We start from the raw sequence: 21,578 nt of genomic DNA, 5'->3' as shown, positions 1-21,578 counted from the left end.
GGGCCTGGAATGGCATGAAACTTCTAACGAAGCCCAGCAACTGCATTATAACTGGAGCATGAAGAAAATGTAAATAGAATTTTTAAGTATTAGCTCTCAGGTAGCAATTAATAAACTGGAACATTTTCAGTAGCTCTCCTGTACACTTTTTTTCAGGGATAAGAGAGAGCAATGTAAAGTGATTAGTAATTTCAAGAGCTCCTATAAAATAATGGTATCATAGTATTCAGCAGTCATTCAACTATCCTGTTATTTTTTATCTCACTGTTTGCCTCACAGTTTAGCCTCAGTTCAAGTGAACTGCCACTTTTACAGAAATACATAAGCTCAGTTAGAACCATAGCATGGGAATACTGTCTGTAAAATTAAAGGAAAACATAGAAAATCACAGGAATCCTATGGAAAACAATAACCTCTCCACATTGGTAGGGACTGTTGATGAATTGTGGCAAAACCAGGTGTGGCATAATCCCCTTTCTTCACAGGAAGAGAATGTACTTTGTCCTAGTGGTATCATCTCACCCCATCTTCAAGGTCAAATTTTATATATAGGAGCTACTAACACTATTATGTAATTTATTTGTCTGTGACCAACTAGCCTTGTTACAGCAGAGTCACACAGAGTGGCTGAGGTAATGAAGGCACTTCTGGAGATTGTGTAGTCCAGACTGCTGCCATAAACAGGATTGTCTTCAGTAGGTTGTTCAGAGCCATATTCATTTGGGTTTTGAACATCTCCAAGGGTAGAGACTTCACAACCTTTCTGGGCAGTCTGTGACAGTGTGTGTTGGTGTTTACAATGTCAAGGTAAAAATTAAATTTTTACTTATGTTTCAGTGGGATTCCCTGCATATTGGTTTGTGTCCTTTTGCTTTCACTGGGCACCACAGAGAGGGTCTGACTCAGACTTATTTATTTTCCTCTCCCCTGATCAGGTATTTACAGAAATTGATAAGACCCCATAAGCCTTCTCTGTGTCAGGCTAAAGAGTCTCAGCTCTCTCAGCTGCTCCCCACAGAGCAGATGATCCATTCCCCCATTCTCTTTCTGGACTTCTTTGTTCAGCTCACTTCAGCACATCCTTACCTCTCTTGTACTGGGGAACCCAGAGATGTGGCCTTGTCAGTGCTGAGCAGGGAGGAAGGACCACCTTTCCAGCTGCTGGCAACACTCCTGGTGCAGCTCAGGAGGCTGTTGGCCTCACTTGCCATAAGGACAGCTCAGGCTTATGTTCAATCTGCTGCCCACTAACATGCAGAGATGCCTCTCTGCAGAGCTGCTGTGCAGCTGGTCAGTCCCAGCCCTCCTGCTGCTGGGGTTCTGCCTCATCCTGTGAAGGACTTTGCATTTCCCTCAGTGAACTTCATGAGGCTCATGTTGGCCTGGTCCTCCCACCTGCACAGGTCCTTCTGAATGGCAGCACAGCCTTCGGGGTGTCAACTGCTCCCCCAGGTGTTGCTCCACCTGCAGACTTGCTGAAGCTGACCTCTGTCTCATCACTCACATTGTTAATACAGATTTTAAACAGCCCTGGCTCCACTATCAGCCTCTGGGGTGCACCAGCAGAGACTGGCCTCCAACTGTACTTTGTGCTGCCAACCACAATTACTTGACCCTGCTGGTTAAACCAGTTTTTAATCCACCTCACTTTCCATGTATCTATTCTGTACTTCATCAGTTTGACAAAGAATTTTCAATAGCTGATTTTACATAAATATTTATGAAATCAACACACATACTGAACAGTAATTTTAGAAAGTAGTCTCATGAAGATATTTTGCCAAAGAAAACACTCCAGAAAATCAGTAAATTCAAGATAAAACAGTAAAAAAAGACATTAATAAATACTGCAGCTGTCCATTCATGCTTGTATCAGAGCTTTTGTACTGCCAGCTTTGTCAGTTCTATCACAGATCTTATTTTATACAGTATGTGATGAAAAAATGAGATTTAAAATAAGGGCAAAGCATTTTGGTTTTCAAGACCATTTTTGTTTTATTGAAGAAAGAGAAAGGAAAAGAATGTGCCTTTGCAAGAACAGCAAAAATATAGAAAAGTGACCTTCCTGTGATCTATGATAGCTAGAAACTAAAAGGGGGAGAAATTATGTCTTAAATCAGTCCAGAAATGTTAGTTTCTGAATTACATTTCCCCCCCCCCCCCCCCCCCCCCCGCAGTTTGGCAGCTTTGGAGATGCTGGATTCATGTTTTTGATACGCTTGAGATTGGCAGTTGTGTGAGCATTAATGAGAGGAGGGATGGTCCAGATGCCCTGAAGCCACATTTAGTTCTTTGCTCTAGATCAGAGGCAGTGATACCATTTATCAGGATGAGTACAGCACAGCTCAGCAGGCTGTCAGGCAGCACAGTGAGGGCAGGACTTTCAGTTATCAGAGAGATCAGCAAGCACAGCCCTCCCACTTCTAGTAAATTAAGTATTGTACTGGTAATTGCCAAAGTCAACATATTATCCTGTCACCTCCATTATGTTAAAATCTGAGACTCTGAAATATTGTCAGTGGAAATAATTTCAAAGACAGGCAATCTACTGCTTTCTAGAGAGAAAACTCCTGGCAGTGTCAAGAAACTCCTTCAAAATTCAGCACAAAGTGTTACATGGGGATCTCCCTAATTGACAGGCACCCTCCCCTGAAGATGTCACAGTCACAGGGTCTCTGGATTTCAGGCAACACCTTATTTTTAGGCAAAATATCCCAAAGCAATGTATCCTGAAGAAGTCATCACCAGGCTCCTCCTCTTCTGGCAAAAGCCTGTGTTTACAGAGCAGGATGGATCAACCCTTCTAGCTGCCACTGGAAAAGTTCCTGTCCAAGGTCTGGGAATCTCCTTGGTGCTCACTTGGCTCAGGATCTCTGGGAGATGGTAACAGAGAGCAAGTGCAGCCTCACTCCACTCCCTCCATCCACGAGATGCAAATCCTTTCTGCCACTTCACTTTTCCTGGGAAGAGATGTGAAGTAGGAATTAGATTCTTTGTCCTTCAAGCATCAGCAAACACCAGGAAATGGTTCCAGCTCCTGCTGGGCTCTTGAATTGCTGGTAGGCCTCTCCCTTCCTACCCCGCCTAGGGAGACCAGGATCAAGGTCACTGGAGTAATTAATTTTCTGTCATAAAGAGTTAATAACCAGGTATGTCAGACATCTACTATCTGAATCAGACTGATTATTTTGATATTTCTCATGAAGTTTGATTGCTGCAGAGACAATTTTTGTGCAATCCCTCTCAGGGTCTGAAGTCAATGCTCTGCTGCCTCTGTCACAGTTTTGCCTACCAAATTTTGTTAATATGGAGCAATACAAGACTTCTGAATATTCACACTGTTCTATTTGCTGGCTAGGATTGTATTTTTTCTTTGAATGTTCAAGATTATGCTTAATTGTTTGAATACACTGCTTATTAAGAATAGTGTTGAGATGAACAAATTCATTTTATCCAGCTGTGTGATTTCTATCTTCCTGGTTTGGCCAATGTTTGTCAGAAAGAGCTGGTCATCTCTCACCCATGTTTGAGCTATAGAACGCTTCAATGTCTCCACTGCTTGTATCGTGCCTCCTCTGCCTGATACTTTATGCTTATGTTTCTGCAGTGAGCCAGTCTGATTGCTATGTGAGGCTCTGGTTGCCAACAGCTTCAGATGAAATATTCCACACCAAAACCATCAAAAACTGCAGAAATCCTGTGTGGAACGAAAATTTCTACTTCCGGATACAGAGAAAAGTCAAGGTAAACAACCTAAAACCTCTCTTTTTTTATCTAATCTCTGTGCAGTGTCTCTCAGTTTAGCCCAAAACCCCTAAACTAGAAATATCTCCTAGTGCATTTCTGAGTTTACTTAAAATTCCCCACACAAGCTGAAGCAAAACAATTCTGTCTTTGCTGGAATCCAGTTTACCCCTAACAGAGTGTTGTTATTTACATATGGGTAATGAGAGTCTGACCTCCTTGGGGAAGGCTGATGGGACCCACGACAGTGACAACACAGAGAAACTGAAATTAAAATATAAAATTACCCTGTAACAGAAAACCACATCTTTTTCTGAAAGGACGCGAAGTAATGGCAGGAGATGATGCCAAATTCTAGTATGATTAAAATTTTTACTCAGTTTGCTCCTGATAATTGAACTACACTCAAATACCTGTGAACAGGTAGCTGAAAGCAGAATGTCCAAGGACCTAGAAGGGTGATTATTGCTATGAAATAATCTCTGTTGCCCCTGCTGATATGAAGCAATATAGGAGTTTTGGTAATCCATATTCTTCCCTAGAAGATTGCATTTTTTATGAGATCTACTTAAAAGCATAACAGCTGACCCAAACAAGATGTCAGTTCAGCTTTAATTGATAAGACTAAAATCTGATTCTTTCTACTTGCTTTCTTACTCTTCCTTCTCACACTTTTTCATAAATTCTTTTCTATTTCCTCGCTGTAAAGCAGACACTAAGCCTGGAAGAGCTGCAGAATGTCATATTTTTTGTATGTCATACATGCTAGTGAATTGGATATTTTTAATTTCTTTTCCTAGAATGTTCTGGAAATTACTGTTTCTGATGATGACATCATTCATGATGATGACCGTGCAATTGTGCTTTTTGATGTAGCTAAAATCCCCCTTGGGGAAAGAGTTTTTACAGCATTCCCACTAACCCCAGAGGTAAGAGCTTGGTGAGACATTTAGTACAGCTTGATGTCCATTCTCTCCCCTCTGTTAAAGAGATGCACTCTCTCTTCTGGTTTTACCGCCAGGACCAGCTTGGTGGAAAAGATGTAGCAAAATTTATTAGCACCCTGGAAACTGCGCATCAGTGCAAAATAGATGACCTTCTCAAATTCCTGTTGGTTTCCTTTGGCACAGGTCATGGCCAAATTTGCAAGCCCCAGAGTAGATGCAATTTTAGGGAAGCTTTGCACTTTCAACAATCTGATGGAAAATAACAGTTTATCTAATCCTCACAAAGACTATAAAAACAAAAAAGAATGCAAGCACAGGGAAATGGCCTGTTTCCACAATATTTTCCTAAACACTAAGCCTTAGAATATCACGTTCAGCACATGGAAGCTGGCAGAGAAAAAAGTGTGAAATAGGTTTGTTAGGGAGATTTTAAGCACTGAACACCCTTTGTTCAAATACAGTTGAGTTCCTTGGGGAAGAAAAAGATCCCGTGGTCCTTTAATGCTGATAATAGCAAGTACAAAACAGAATATTTTTACTTATTAAATGTAAACACGATGCCTGCAAAAATTAAGGTCACTTTGAAAATCTCTACACATGCTACTTGAGACAGTTTCTCTTTTTTTTTTTTTTTTTTTTTTTTCAGGGGAAGGAGAAGCTGGAAGTTGAGTTTGTATTGGAGACCATGTGAGTAAAACCCCATTACTGTTGGTAGCTTGGAGTTATGCATTAGTGCAGTATCCAGACATGATCCAGAATATATTGTTTATAAATATATATTATTTGTTCTTGTTTTCCAGACAGGATCCTCCTGAAACCATCATCACAAATGGGGCAATAGTGGTAAAATAATGTTTGGGGTTTTTTGTCTTCTTTTCTTCTTTCCCACATCATTCCTTACTATAGCTGACTATAATATCAGTGAGAGAAACATTGCAAGTCTTCATTCTTCAGTGATACTTTCTCCTAGGAGTTTTATCTTTAAGGAGAACAGCATGATCTTAGAAGAGCCTTCTGACTATTATGATTTTCCCTTATTTTTTCTGCATCCATTGAAAATGACAATGTGTTTAGCATAGCACCATCTTCCCATGTGACAATAAATTAATTCTCACATTCACTGTGTCTGGCAAAAGTGTCCAACACGGCTGCCCCCCTCCCCCCCCCCCCCCCCCCCCCATTCAAACAATGACCTTTCCTACAATGATTCTTTCAACATCTACCAGCACTGGTGGTGAGGTGGCTGGATGAGTTACCTAATTCTCTGTCCTCATCACACCTACCACAGTGTCGTGAAGAAGCCTGTTTGGAAGTTCACTTGGACAGCAGGAGGCAAAAGAAGCATTTTTCAGGTAAGATTATTACTTCTTAAAATAAATATGGGTGATATTACTGTCTCTAACAAGACTTGGACATTGCATCAGCAAAATACTAAGGCTTTAATTGATCATTTAAGGTGATTTGTACAAAATTTGCAATAGGGAATGTCACCGGTCCTGCAGCAGGTATAGGTTCAGGGTTCTGACTTCATGGGGAGTCTTGTGCCAGACTAGAAACAATTAGAATCAGATGATTATACAGAAGGTATCTAAAACCCAAGCTGATATTCTGCAAACCTCTGCTGCAGTATTGCTAAACCCTGAAGAAGCTTAATTCCTTTTTAAAGTATTATGGTTATATTATAGCATTAACTTTGCACAGGATCTCTGTCACTTCAACTTACACATGTGCACAGAAACACCTCATTTTTTGCAGGAGTTAGCCACTCAGCAGCTGGCTCCTGCCTGACCCTGGTCAAGATTCAGAATCTAGAAGCTCCTCTGCCCACATCCCCTGAGGGGCTGGATCTGGTAGGCAATCTCAGAGCATGCATAATGCACACTGGCAGGATTAGCTGAACTATTCATATAAATAGGGTCACCTGCTGCTCATAAGAGTCAGATCTTATTTTAGGGGACTGAAAACTTCTTCAGCTCATTATTTGGCCTGGGATGAGGATGATTTACTATGCAAAGTACCTGGTTGTATTCACTGTGCCTTGATGAAACTGCAACAGAAAAGCAGCAATCTAAAATTCAGTGCCATCCGTGTCACGTTCCCATCTGATTTCTTGCTCAGCACATTATAATGATGCAGTCACCTGAAATGTTTGGGGTTTGGATCACTTTTAGAAGATAGTTTTCCAAATACAAAGGAAGAGGAAAAGGAATTTGTTCAAAGCTACCTTTTGCTTCTTTTTCCCCCTCTCTCTTTATTTTACAATTATAAGTAACTTTGTGTATGCATTTTATCTCATTGTTTTAGAGAATGAGCTAACATTTACAGTGAGAGGATCCTTTGAAGAAACTCAGACAGTTTCAGTGGGCTGTGACTCCCGCTCCCCTCTCCCAGATCCCACTTTCTTCCACTATGCCAGATACAAGCAACCCTCCCTGGATGTTGTACTCAGAAAGAAGAGGAAGCTTCCCACCTTTGTACGTTACCCCAGAACATGGTAGACAACACAGTTCTATGACCTGATATTTATGTGTAAGTAGGGAGCAAGAGGAAAACTTCTGGTTTAACCAACAAGCACTCCATGTTCCTTTTCAGTGTGCTTGCATGTCATGTGGATCAAGGAGAAGTGTCCCCTTGACAATCCCTCTGAAGTCACTCCCCTCGGAGCAGGAAGTAGTTGGTGAGGTGAGTGTCTGCTGACCACGGGGAATCCTTTGCAAGCTTTTTAGAATTCTTTCTGATTTGCACGAAGCAGAGACAGTTGTTTTCTAACCTCCCTCCAACCTAGGGCAATGCATAGTGAATTGAATTATTTGGAGCAAAATAAAATGGGAAATCCATGGGAAAAGGAGGAAGAATAAAAATACCTAAGCTGTTGTTCATGCTCCTTATATTGTCCATGTCCTTCATGAAGCAGGAGGTGACTGGGTGCCATTGGGACAGAGTGGTAAGGCTGCAGCCAGGGTCACTGCCCCAGGAAGCAAACCTGAGCCTCAAATGTGGGGTGCTCAGCCTCTCAGGCTTCCCCTTGTATCTGACATTGTTATGTGAGATGCTCTGGTTTCAACACCCATCTTCAGTGGGGGATCCTTCCAGGGAGGTGAGGTGTAGCACTGCAGCTCTTCTGGTATTTATTTGTGTAGCTAACCAGTACCAGGCAAGCTACACTGAGTTTTATGAGAGAGATAACATGTGGATGACAGATGACAGTGTACTGAAGTCTTATCTATTAAATCAGTGCACATCTCTGGTTACTATTGAGATATTGAGAAGAGATCTGAGTTATTTGAGATTCAGAGTTTTGTAGGTGTAATGATGACCCAAAAGATCTATGTCTCAGTCTGAGTGGGGAAAAGGGACTATTTTAAACAAAAGATCAATATTCATCATTTTACTTTTTCAATTTTCAGCACAGAAATTTTGATTTGCTCCTTAAGGTGAAAAAATGGTAAGACACCTGTGGTTTTCCCCTTGGTTCTTTGTATTTAGATAGTTGTAATTCAAGTTCCAATCCCTTTGTTACTGCCTTTGTCCTGAATGCTGGTCCATCCTCATTTCAGACTATAAAATAAAATACACTCAGTACAGAATGCAAAGATTTTTAGCAATGGAGTTTTTGTAATGGGATAGGGAGTTAAGAAAAGGTTTTCTAAAGAACACACCAATTTTCTATTCATACTGTGTATGGTATACATACAGGTATATGGTATACATACATGTGCTCTAAGATGTGGAAAAAAATGGGAATAATAAATGTACCTGTGTTTATTGTTTTAATGTCCACTCAATGAGATAAGTGCAAATAAATTCAGTGAAGTGATTGCTTATTTCTAAACCAAGGAAACACACTGCGTGTTTTGGAATATTGTTCAGTCCTTAGTAAAATTTATAAGATGGATATGTTACCTTATGTTCCCTATTGTAATAGAAGAGTACTTTCAGAAAAGCAGATGCTCTTTCCATCATGCTGTTTATTTCATAGCATATTATGTAAATATGCTATGAAATATAAATGCAGTTTCAGGTGCCATTTAAAAACTTCTTCCTTAGAAGCCTATGCAAGATTTTCATAGCAGCTTTCAAAGCAAAAATGTAGTGCTTATAAGTATCAAAAGAACATCTAATCATACAAATATACAACTTCAGTACAACGTTTCCAGAGCTATCAGTGGAAGTTTGCACTTCTTTTAAAAGCCATCTTCGAAACACTGCCCTCTGCAGGCTTCTGGATTTATGTCTGAAAAGGAACGCCTGTTGTTTATGGCTATATTTAATTCCAGGCATCTTTGTCAGGGAGAAAAAAAAAAAAAATCCTTTCAGTTCAAAGGCAGATGGACTGTTTTTCTCCAAGAAAAAAACAGAAAATTTAATATCGTCCTCCTTTGCTTTATATAGACCTGGTAGTGAAGGCATGTCTATTTATGAAGTAAAGCAATTAAAATGCTGGCTTTGACTCCAAATGTGATGTACGATACCTGATCCTTGCTCCAGCCAGGAAGACCTAGACGTACGCCTGGGGTTTGATCTGTGTGCCCAGGAACAGGATTTCATCCGCAAGAGGAAGAAGGTGGTCGCAGCTGCTTTGAAGGACATTCTCCACCTGGAGGAGGATTTGCAGGACGATGAGGTATCTGAGACATAATTGTCCTCTGCTTTCTGCACAGATAGCATTGATGGGCACATTTGTTTGGAAACCCTGTAGTTTCATGTACAAGCTACAGCTGAGTTCTTTTCTCAGTGGCTGACTTCTTTTCTCTGTTCTAGGGAAGAAATGAGTACTCAACATAAACATTAATAAAAAGCCTAGCCCTGAATTTAGAGAATCTACTTGTGTCCAGCAGTCTGCCCCACAATGTAGAGAAGGGCTTGGTGCTCTCAGAACCAAAGCCAGATTTTATTTTTTTTTTTTTTCCCGAACTGAACAGTGGACTCAGCACTTCATTCCCTCACGGTTAAAACTGGATTTTATTTTGTGTATCCTTTGTGCCACCATTTAGGTTCCTGTTGTGTGAACATAGCACACTGCCAGTCTGACTTCATCTGCTCAGCATGTTCTCACTCAGCAAACAGAATTGATAACAGAAATTTTAAGGCAGGGGAAAATAATGTTTCTCTTCTTTTTAATTATGCACAAATGACTGGAGTGTGAAGCCTAAACTCAAATGCAGACATGATAAATTTTTCTTGTTGTGACCTAAACCGAGTTCAGCTTTTCTTGCACAGTTGGACCTTTCAGACACCAGACTCTGCCCTTCAATGCCAGCACTAAGCCATGGGTCATTCCAGTCCCCTCAGATATAGAGCCCATACTTCCCTGCAGAACATACAATCTCTCTATATTCTTCTGATTTGTATGTGACATTCATTCACTCCAATGCACAGCAGCTGTCTTTACTGTTAAAGAAGCCAATTCATGTTTATGAATCAATTCCATTTCTAAGACTGCCAGTCCATGGATTTCTGTATAATCACAGAAGCAAGTAATTGCAGCTCATTGCATGCCTAGTACTGTATATGCATATGTGGTAGGTGGAGTGAGCATGGTATCTCTGTCCCTCCAGAAACTTTAAAATGGAATGGTGTCACCAGCCCCTGGGTTCAGGGGTTCTGAACTGCCTGTGCTCTTAAATCCATCAGTTGTTGACATTTCTAATATGGCCTGTGGAATAATAGTACAATAATTTCAGCAAAATTCAGGAAAATAGAAATTATTATTGTTTACATGGAAACTGTGAGACACCACTGATATATTCTGGTCTGATAACAATCTAATTCAGATGAAAGAACGTACCACTTTCTCTAATTATTTGCTGCCCTGTGTTAATGGTTTTCAAACAGAGCAGTAATAATGTGATAATGGGTTTCATGTTCTATTGCAGAGCTTCTTGACAAAAGGAAATATGAAATATTTCTTACTCCTTACATGCCTCATTTTTAATTCAGGTTTTTTTTCACGTTGTACTGGTGGCATGTTTTCACTACTTTATCAGTGCTGTAAATTTCTCCTTCTAATCAGAGATATCTCTGTCCCTTCTCAGATCTGTCACTAAACGTGTGTATTTTGGAATTGAACAGGTACCTGTGGTGGCAATCATGACAACAGGAGGTGGAACCAGAGCTCTGACAGCCCTGTATGCTCACCTCCTCAGTGTGCAGGAAATGAATGTCTTGGACTGTGTCTCATATATCACTGGTCTGTCTGGAACAACATGGTAAGACCAAGATAAGAACACAGGAATTTTCCATAATTGACATCAAGGAGTGATATTGAGTTATATGAGCTTGATTATCAAGAAAAGTCTTTCTTTTCCTGCTGTGGCTTTTTTGTTGTTGTCTCTTTCAGTGGATATTTTACAACATCTGCAATTAATTAAATATGTGGATAGTACCAAACACATGGTGTTTTTTCATATAAATGAAGACACAATACACAAACCTCCATAATTTCCCAAAGCTCTGCTTCACAGCTCATACTTTTCCTTGTGGGTTTTTTTTATTTGTTTTTTTAGGACCATGTCAAACTTGTATGAAGATCCTGACTGGTCCCAAAAGGATCTCAAGGAAACCCTCAATGAAGCCCGAATGCATGTACTTAAAAATAAGTTTGTTACTTGTTTTGCCCCTGATCGTCTGAAATACTATTTGGAAGAGTTGCGCCAGAGGAAACAGGAAGGACATCAGCTGTGTTTCACGGATCTGTGGGGACTCATCATTGAAACCATGTTACATGATAAGGTACAGTAACATCACCTTTCTCTTCAGATTTGAATGTCTAGTGAATACAGCAGTGGGGAAAGACAGTAAATAAAAACTTGTTGAGATTGGAAGGAACTTCTGAAGTTCATCTTGTCCAAGCAGGATTAGGAAGGGCCAGCTACCCTGAACTATGAGCTTTGAATAACTCCACAGTTGAAAACTCCACAAATTCTCTGGGCAAGACATGCCAATGTTTTTTCACTCTTATTCAAAATAAGTTTTTTTGCTTGTTTGTTTTTCATATAGGTGCCTAAAGCATGTACCTTGGCTTTCATTATGCTTGTTAGCTGTATTATACAAATCTTAACTTCACAGAAGGTACCTCTTCTGGTACGGAAAGGATGGGAGTGAAAAGAAATAACAGGAAACTTACAGTATGGACATATTTTAATTTATTCCTCACAGAATCTAAAAGGGACTATTCACAAGGGCATGTAGTGGTAGAACAAGGGAGAAATGGCCTTAAGGTCAAGGAGGGTAGGTTTAGATTAGGTATTAGGAAGAATTCATCACTATGAGGGTAGTGAGACACAGGAGCAGGTTCCCAGAGAGGTTGTGGACCCCCATCCCTGGAGGTCTTTAAGACCAGGTTGGATGAATACTAACCTGGTCTTGTGGAAGGTGTCCCTGCCTACGGCCATAGGATTGTAACTAAGTGACTTTTAAGGGCCCTTCCAACCCCAACCATTCTGTGATTTTGTGAATTCACATGTAAATATTTGAATGAAAATCCAGCCATTCTTTTAAAAGAGCTGCACAATAAGGCAAGGCAAAGGAAAATCACAAGCCCAAAGACAGTATCTCTGAGCTGTTAATAAGACATCACTCTGCAAACATTTCCATCAAGAGCTGTGTTCAGGCTCTGTTTTAATCTTCATGAGTATTTCTTTCCCACTAGGCCATTTATACTTTAGAATGAGAAAAAGAAATTCCCCCTGTAATATGATTAACTCTACACACATCCACATTTCTACTGCCTGGTCATAGCACAGTGGTAGAGGCTCCCAGGGATTGTGTTCAGCAGGGAGCTGCAAGTATCCCCACAGCCCTGTCCCCTGACCAACAAAAGCTCAAGGGAAGCCTGGTGGCATTGGTGGCACAGCCATCCTTCCATGGGCTGCTTTACGGAGGGGGAGCACCTGCAGCTCTGCCTGTAGGAGCACACTCAGAAACCTTGGTTCTGCTCCCAAACCATCCCGCCCTTTCCACCCTGCCTGAGCTCTGCAGCAGAAGGGCTAAGGCTTGCGGAACACTAACTCTGTATCAGCCTTGTCTCTGTCACAGGTCTGAGGAAAAGGTGTTTTTCTGGGCAGTCACAGAGTGCTTTACTCTTTCATAATGAAATATTTCCTGTCAAGAGTGCTTTTCAAATATTCCCAGACATTCTGAAATAAAAAATCTGGGTAACAGCATTTTCTCCTTACCATAGTCTTTCAACATATGAATTTAGGATTATTTGTGTGCAGAAGCGTTGGGGCAGGGATAGGGTAAACATCACCCTTCTGAACTAAGAAACTGGGGAGCATCCTAGTTGGAGTCATATGTGCACTTCATTGTCAGAAACCAGGTTTAGATGAAGTGAGAGGCTCTTTGTGTCATCCATTTGTTCTCAGATGTCATTCTTCCAAACAGGAGGACTGCCATAAGCTCACAGATCAGCAGCAGGCACTAAATCAGGGTCAAAACCCCCTGCCCATCTACCTCTCTCTCAATGTGAAGGATAAAATCAGCGACCAGGATTTTAGAGGTAACAATACTCCAGAATTGCATTCAACATTTAATCCCAATTGGGGTCAATTTAGGATTAGATAAGGATATCAATTCAATGCACAAATACTCTGACAGGCTAATCCACCTCAGAGGAGAAATATAATAGTTAATATTTTGAAGACCTTAGTATAATTCAGTATCCAGGATCAAAAGCAGGACAACAGAAGACATTATGCCCTTCTGTAGAAACTATAAAAAAGTTTCTAAGGACATACAGATGTAAGAGGACAATTTATTCAGCATGTTCACCACTGTGAAATGTACAGTGAATACATACCTGCTTGCAAAGGGCATTAATTAGAAACCAGTCTGCCTTAACCTGGCCAATATAATGTTTTATTCAAATAATTATGTCTCTGCTGCTGTAATCAGTCTGTCTTATGCCTTTTCTTTTAGAATGGGTGGAATTCACCCCTTATGAGGTAGGATTCCCAAAATATGGCGCCTTCATTCCTGCAGAAGATTTTGGCAGCGAGTTCTTCATGGGCCGCCTGATGAAGAAAGTCCCAGAATCCAGAATCTGCTTTTTGGAAGGTGATTTGTTGTTTTGGGAAAAAGTAGTATAATATAATCTGCTGCTGCACAAACCTCTCTTCTGAAATTAAACAATTAGTGCATTTTTATCTGCCAGGAGCAGATAAATAGCAGATATAAATAGCAGATGTGGTAAAATACCAGAACTCATAACAGGTCACAATCTGCAGAATTTTTCATTTTCTCTGTGATCTTATTCATCTTAACAGATTTATTGATTTAATCTCTAGTTATGCTTACTGACAGGAGACCTTCACCTATATATATTTGTCAGCAACAAAAGTTACGCATCATTGCTGCTACATTAAATCACTGGTTTCTCCTGCAGCCTGAGTCTCTAAAATATACCTTTATATCTACAAAGTTCCTGCCACATCTAGCTCTGATTAATTCTTAAGATAAAATTTTCATTTCAGAGTGCAAATAGGTCGTAATATTTATCTTTTTTCCCCTCTTGCATAAAAAAGTGAAAGCAGTAAGGAAATCTTTCTTCCCTTTGTGAAAGCAATCTCTTGCCTCATTGTTCTTTCTACTTCCACCAACTGCATAAAGGAAAAAGGAAGTTTCAGGGGTTTTTTTGAGAAGCTGAAACTTTTTGCTTGTGTGGAGATTTCACTACAGCTAATGGTGAGGTGTAAGGAAGCAACTTAGAATCTCTCTGTCCCTGGCTACAGTTTCTGGTAAGGACCCAGGTCTTCCCTTCTGAGATCAGAAATGCTCTCAGGTCACCAACCCCTTTGTACCCCTTGGCACTTTCTTCATACCTTCTCTAGAATGATGCAGGGACATTTCTGCCCCGGACACTGAAGTGTCTGGACACTGAAGTGTTCAGTTTCTTCTGGATACTGAAGTGTCCAGTGACACAGTTATTTGAAAGGTTTACATCAAATTTCTTTGCACCCCATTTATTTTCTGTCAAATACATCCTGTGCCACAGGGATCTGGAGCAGTGTATTTTCCTTGAATCTCATGGATGCTTGGTATATATCTGTTAATTCAGAAGACTTCTGGCACAAATGGACACGAGACAAAATTACTGACATAGGTGGGTTATTCTTATGTGACTCTTTTGTTTTATCTTTCTTTTCCCCTCTGTGCTGCTACTCTCTTGCTGAATTTTTCAAATCCCCTTTAGAACATTCTCTTCAGGAATTTCAATTATCCACATGCAAACCAGAAGGAAATTCATGTCATGTATAGCAATTATTTCAGTTGTATGTGAAAAGTACCCACAGGATCCATCACAGACAAATAAAAGAGACAATGGCCTTCTTATGAGATGTTTTCTCAGCACGAGGGTACACCTAGAGGAAAATATCCCTGTAGATGGAAGATGTTCACATAGCATTCCACAACCTTCCAGCTCCTCTCTCAGAAGTTGAAGCATCAGAGAAATGAGAGTAAACAACATCCTTGCATCTCTGAATTCTACAAAACAAACTTCAGTACTATTGGAAGTAATTCCAAACTATCATAAGGATGACATTTGCAAAACATGATACAAAATTAGGACATATCTGCAGGAGCAGATTTCAAGGTCAAATACACAAGATAAGCACATTACAAAGAAAAGATGACAAGGAAGAGAAGTATTTCAAAAAGACTTACTTATTTTATCTTCTAAGTACTTGTAAGGGAGTAATTTCTGGTTGTTAAATCAAGGATTCTGTATTTGCTAGTGAGGAACATTAATTATGTTTGCGTGGCTGAGAGATTGTTATTGTGTGGCCTTTTATGTGTCTGAGAGAGAAAATGTGGCATGGAGTAGCAAAGGAAGACAAAGTGCAAGACATTTAATGGATAAAATCATAGAAAAGCAAAGAAATTTGTAGTAGGTGAGGTAGAGCCTTTTGCAGTACAAATAAAGCATTTATCATTGTGAAGTGAGAAGAAGAAAGGGATTTTTCAAAGCTTAGCTAAAAAAAAAAAAAAAAAAAAAAAAAAGATTTGTGAAAATCCTGAAAGTAAACAGATAAAGAAGTCCAAGTTTTCCAAACATATTAAGCCAAAGGATGATTGCATAGGTTGACTTCAACAGTGGAACCACATATATAATCTGTTATTCTTTCTTCTGCAGATGATGAAGCCATATTCCCCACAAGACCAAATGAGCTGGATACTCGAGTGGTTTGTCCTCCTGACAGCTTTTCAGAAATATTCCGAGATGTTGCAATGTTACGTCCAGCAGCCTCAGAAATCCATAACTTCCTGAAAGGCTTCCAGATAAACAACAACTACCTAGAGAGCGAGTTTTCCAAGTGGAAAGGTATGGTAACAACACCCCGCTTTGAGTTATAGTTTAAAACGTCCTTGTGAAAAAGAAACAATCCTTAAAAAGTTATCAAGCTGCTTTTTTGTTTTGTTCTGATAGAATTTGAAGTTGTTTGTCGCTGAAAGCTAGGAATAGCCAGCAGGAGAGACTGCAAAATAAGTTCTTTTAAAAAATTCATAAAGTCTCATGACTGATAGGTGAGAAGAATCCCGAGTCACCCATGCTTAAGGGATGTGGCAGAAAGCTTTGTTTCCTGTTACATTTTTACTTCTAAGTAAGATATTATCTTTATAACAGTATTCCCTGTCATCCAGGTAGGGAATTTTTTTGTTCAGTCTGGCACTAGATATTCATTGTAGCTGTGTGCTGCTTCTCATAGTGAGCAAGGCACCCAACATATTTAGTCTTTTTACTGTGTTGAGAGAGCAAGGTGCCATTTTAATTTGTTTCAGATTAACAGAAAAGAAAAAAAAATAAAAGGAAACAAAAAACCACATCAACCTGATCAGAGTCACACACAAGATGAATTAAATCTATCTTCCTGGGCCCCAAGTTAACCCGTTTTAGTCAGAGGAAAGCCAAAGAAATTGCAGAGTAAAGAGTGAAAACAGGAAGCCATATGAGGAACTGAGAAATGACTGAACTGCACCCATCAGCTATATAGGCAGGTCTAGGATCCAAGAAAAGTTGAAGGCCCTTTTTGTCAACAATAGAATTCCCTCAGCACTTCCCTTGCATTGGGCACCTTCTCTGAAAAAACATGCTCATTTCCTAGACTGTGAGCTGGACTCCCAGCCCAACCACCTGACAACAGCAACAGACTACCTCATCCTGATTGATACTGCATTTGCCTTTGCTACCAGTTACCCACCCCTTATGAGGCCAGAAAGGAAAGTGGATGTCATTTTGCATTTCAACTACAGCTCAGGCTCACAGACCGGGGTGAGTCTTGCAGATTATTCTTCACTGACTTCTCTGTTTCATCACTGAGTCCCCAGAATGGCTGATCCTCTACTCATAGAAACTTTTGGTTTTCCCCACTATCTGGGAAGGGTGGATAAGTTAACAGTTTAATGTTTACTGGGGGTCACGTATCTTTACGGAACAGTACAAATGTTATCAGGAAGTAATAATTTAGTAAACTGTACCTGCCCCTTATTACATGTAAGTGGTTTTAGCTGGTTTGAAGGCTGTCAAAAGTAGAATGAATAAAGCTAATTGCCTTTAAACATTTTCTAATATTTCTCAATGCAATAATACATATTCCTATACAAGGGAACATGTACCTTCAGGACAATATAACTGCAACAATAGAAGGGTTTGATGTAGAAGACCAGATATGCAAATAAATGCAACAACAGTTTGCATTTAGGAATGTTAAATTCCTTAGGAATAAAAAGTTGTTTAAAGGCAATTTTTTTCCTAGCCAAATGTGAAACACAGCCAATGTAGATTTTCCGATACAGGCATGTGGACTCGGATCCATCTCACTTAACTCTGGCCTTCCAAGGCTTGGCTCCATAAACAGCCAACACCTAAATTGGATATGTACCATAATCTGTCAGGACCTATCCCTTGCCCTGCAAATATTCCCAGTGAGATTAGATTTTGGTCAAATTCGAAGTTCTTCCCATATGTTCTGATGTTTTCTTTTGTTTTGTTTTCCGATTGTGGCAACAAGCCCCTGAAAGATGCCTCTAAATACTTTGCGAAACAGGGAATTCCTTTCCCTACAAAGGTGCCAGACGATCAGGAAACTCCACATCTGAAGGAATGCTACATAGTTGGTGATAAAGAGAGCCCAGAAACACCTATTGTGATATTTTTCCCTCTAGTAAATGACACCTTCAGGGAATACAAAGCACCTGGTAAGTTAACAGTTACCCATCACATTACAGCCAGTGGCCACTTTCTTCCTCTTTTTTTCTGGATAATATATCTGTTTTTCAGATCACACTGTAATAACAAGCTTGAACTCTCTTTGCTTAGATCTGAACCATATCAAGAAACTTAAAATATGTGATTTTTCCTGGACAGTAGAGAAGCATGTGGCATTAGCCTTTGGCACACATTTTCCTCTTCAGATTTTTTTGGCTTTTCATAAGCAGATTGCAGTTATTTGAGGAAAACAATATTTTGTTTATCTACAGTAGCAGAAATTACCAGGCGTAATTTCCTCTCATACTTGTCATCTTCTCCTGTTAGAGAATACTCCAAGGAGTCCAAGGATTTAATTGTTTAATATAATTTCTAGGCTTACAGTTAGGCAGATAACCTTGAAAACAAAACTATGAGCTAGCAAAGTGATGAAAATGTAACAGTGAAGCATAATGAAGTGATGAAAGTACAACACTGAGGCATTCCAACAGTGTCTGTTCCCTTTGAAATGGAAAGAGTTTCAATAGCAACATTGCCAGTCACTTTTAAACTGATGAATTCTAAGTCCTGGTACCATATCCCACATGTCATAATATTCTCTTGCTACCAAAGCCTCGGTTACTCCTTCTCCAGACGCTAAAATTCCTAACTCAGATTGTGAGTTCACTTCAAAGCCCAACAGTATACTTGAAAGCCAGAAGTTCTAGGTTAGTACATGGTACATTCAATTGAAAGCCAGAAGTTCTAGGTTAGTACATGGTATATTCAATTTAAAACCAAAACAAATGCAGAAACTATTGTCCCAGCGGTATCAATCCTTATCCTTTTATATTAAGTAAGTTGTAAAAAATAATATGGTACTTTCGTTTTATCGATTGAGTTCATTGCACATTCGAGGTGTACAACTGGGGTTTTGAACAGGATTCAAATAGACTAAGGACATTTATGCTTGTACACACACCATTCTACTCCAGCTCTCACCACTGATGAGATAGCCCGAAGGTTGGTTTCTGCAGTTGCCTTTTGTAGACAGAACTAAAGAGAGGCAAAATGAAGAAAGAAGTAGAAGGAGAGCTGAGATTTGACTTCTGTACTGCTCTTCTATACTGAACTGCTCTTTTGTATTTCTCTGTGACAGGGTTTGCTTACCTTCTTCCCCTCAATAATTTCCAGAAATGAGGGATGCCTAGCCTAAATCAGTTATCTACTATCAGGTGTACATCTGATGATGTGCAGATGTTAAATGTCAACATATCATCAGTGAGTCTAAAAAGGGGTGTTGCTAGTATGAAGAAAATTAATTTGAAGACGTGCACAATATCTACATATTGCATACACTTGAGGCAAGCTTGTGTTGCCCAACCGGTTCAGCTGGTAGCTGCAAGATGAGACTAAACAGGAAGAGAAAGAAGGGGTCCTCTCATGCCCCCTTGAGCAAAGTGTCAGCTGAGCTGGCATGAAAGGGCTCTGTGCAGGCAGATTTTTTTGGGAGGACTGACACCTTGCACCTGAGACTTGACCTCTATAGCAGCAGGATGGATGCTGCAGAAGGTTCTGTGAGGCTGGAAAAGGATGTCTTCCTTTTGTTAGTGACAGGCAGAGATCAGTGTAATTTATAGGGCTTCAGTACCATGCCCTAGCCCAGGTCTAAATTGTACAGCATGCAAGGTTTTAGTACAATCACATAAACAGGCAGTTTTTCCATAGGCAGCTCATCCATCAGCTTGTTCTGAAGGGGAATTTAGAGTCTGGGCAGTAAACAAGTAAAACAGACATATTCAAACTGGTTAACATCTGTACTGTTAGGCTATTCCATAATCAAGTAGAAAGGGTCTCTGTGTGAGACTTAGACTGCTTCAGTTGAGTGGCACCAGTTCACTGTAACTCTGTCTGCAACGCTGAGAGGAGTACATCTATTGGACCCCAAGAAGCCCCTCCAAGAAAATCAGAATCCTTTGATTGATGTTGTTAGATACATGCTGGTAGAGAAGATTCCCCAAATGCATGAGGTCCTGTCAGGGAGATGCTGACTTTTCCCAGTGCCTACCCCCCTGCCGTGGCTCAGGTGTGCAGGTATTGTGACTGTGGAGGGTGCTTGTTTCCTGCAGTAATGCCCTCTTGGCAATGTGATGGTCTCACTGGACACTGACAGAAAAATCCTTATGTTTCTGATACTCTCTCTGACAGTATTACCTACCATTTCTGGGTTGCCAATGTTCTCTTTCCCTCACGCCAGCTGTCAGAAAACCAAAGGGTCTGTGGAAATGATGAGGAAGCATAAAAACATATGTGAACCTGGTTTGATCTGGGAAAGAGTTAATTTTCCTCCTAGCAGCTGGTATAATGCTTGTTTGGGATCTGGAATGAGAATTATGTTGCTCTTCCTTTTCTGTCCCATTAAACCGCCTTTATCTCCACCCACATTTTCTCCCTTTGCTCTTGTGATTCTCTCCCCACCCCAGTGGTCAGGGTGTACTGAGCAAGCAGCTGTGTTGCTTAGCTGCTGGCTGGGGTGAATCCACGGCATGAGATTACAGGATACCACACAGCAGTGGATCTCCACTCCTCAGGTCTCTGACCATGGGTAGGATCTTCAGCCGTCCTTTAGCAGTCAAAGGCACGTACTGAAATCCAATAATCTTCAGAATCCAACAAAATTAATTGACCTCTTCCCTTCCAAGAACCTATTTATTCTATGTATTAGCGGATAGATAGAAGCTCAGCCTGCTCCTACGCCGTGTTCCATCGGTGCAGGGTCGAACAAAAAACTGATTTAGTTTAGGTTTGTGATCCATTGTTTGTGCATGCCTTAGAAACACCCAGACCCTAATTGTTTTTTGCAAATTAACCAAGGCATTGCTTGTCTGTTAGGTGTGAAGCGTAGTCCCTCAGAGATGGCAGAGGGTGAGGTTGATGTGGACAATGCCTGTGGCCCATATTACATAAACAATCTGAGCTATTCAGAGGAAAATTTCGACAAACTGGTGAATCTAAGTTACTACAATGTCCAGAACAACAAAGATTTGATTCTTCAGGCCTTGCGTACAGCTGTGGAGCGGAAAAAGCAGCATAAGAAAGAGCAAGCGCTGCAAAAACCACCCGGTGGCTGTGGCATGCGTGTGCCTGCCAGAGAGGGAACCCAGCACTTGGCTGACTGCCCAGCACCAGGGCATACAAAATAAACCATCATCCTGTTGGTGAAGAAGAAAAGGAATTTTATTAGGAAGTGAAGAAAAGCCAACGAACGCTAAGAATAGCACTTCATTTGTCATCAAAAATGTTAAGCCTGTCTGTCAGCGGAGGGAATAAACTCAAAAAAACAGCTTTTCCTTAATGAACTCATTTGCTTCCCTCACTGACAACCTCAGGAGCATGGCTAGATGAGGCTCTGCTCCACCATACTTGCAGAAGCGACCTTCCAGGCCAGGGCCAAACTGCATGGACAAGGAAGTGTGAGGAAGTTTACAGTGGCTGTTTGTGTTCTACCTGTGCTATAGAAACCAAGGATTGCCGGGCCAGAAATGCAGCAGAGAACAAAACCCATTGTCTGTAAAAAAAAGATCAAGGAAGCCGTTTGTGAACTAAGAAATCTTTATGTGAATGTAAATAAATATTAAATTTACATAATAAACCACTACTTCTGAGTAGGAGTTACAGCAAATAAATAGTTTTCCTATCAA

General features: G+C 40.4%; 1 protein-coding gene across 1 annotated transcript in view; it reads left to right on the top strand.

The window, feature by feature from the left end:
- Positions 1-21,578, top strand: part of LOC100220978 (cytosolic phospholipase A2 epsilon) — a 32,400-nt gene extending 10,822 nt beyond the window's left edge. The window contains exons 5-22 of the mRNA XM_072930648.1: positions 3,608-3,744; positions 4,545-4,673; positions 5,338-5,378; positions 5,492-5,534; positions 5,980-6,043; positions 6,996-7,165; positions 7,284-7,373; positions 8,099-8,136; positions 9,180-9,315; positions 10,764-10,900; positions 11,198-11,423; positions 13,077-13,191; positions 13,611-13,748; positions 14,686-14,793; positions 15,826-16,014; positions 16,796-16,962; positions 17,702-17,888; positions 20,770-21,578. Of these exons, the coding sequence (XP_072786749.1) occupies positions 3,608-3,744; positions 4,545-4,673; positions 5,338-5,378; positions 5,492-5,534; positions 5,980-6,043; positions 6,996-7,165; positions 7,284-7,373; positions 8,099-8,136; positions 9,180-9,315; positions 10,764-10,900; positions 11,198-11,423; positions 13,077-13,191; positions 13,611-13,748; positions 14,686-14,793; positions 15,826-16,014; positions 16,796-16,962; positions 17,702-17,888; positions 20,770-21,080 (2,426 nt within the window). The 3' untranslated portion in view covers positions 21,081-21,578. The remainder of the gene's footprint in view (positions 1-3,607; positions 3,745-4,544; positions 4,674-5,337; positions 5,379-5,491; positions 5,535-5,979; positions 6,044-6,995; positions 7,166-7,283; positions 7,374-8,098; positions 8,137-9,179; positions 9,316-10,763; positions 10,901-11,197; positions 11,424-13,076; positions 13,192-13,610; positions 13,749-14,685; positions 14,794-15,825; positions 16,015-16,795; positions 16,963-17,701; positions 17,889-20,769) is intronic.

Source organism: Taeniopygia guttata, chromosome 5, assembly GCF_048771995.1.
Source record: "Taeniopygia guttata chromosome 5, bTaeGut7.mat, whole genome shotgun sequence".
Taxonomy (NCBI): domain Eukaryota; kingdom Metazoa; phylum Chordata; class Aves; order Passeriformes; family Estrildidae; genus Taeniopygia; species Taeniopygia guttata.
Note: the sequence above shows the minus strand (reverse complement) of the source record. Positions and strands in the feature narration are given on the sequence as shown.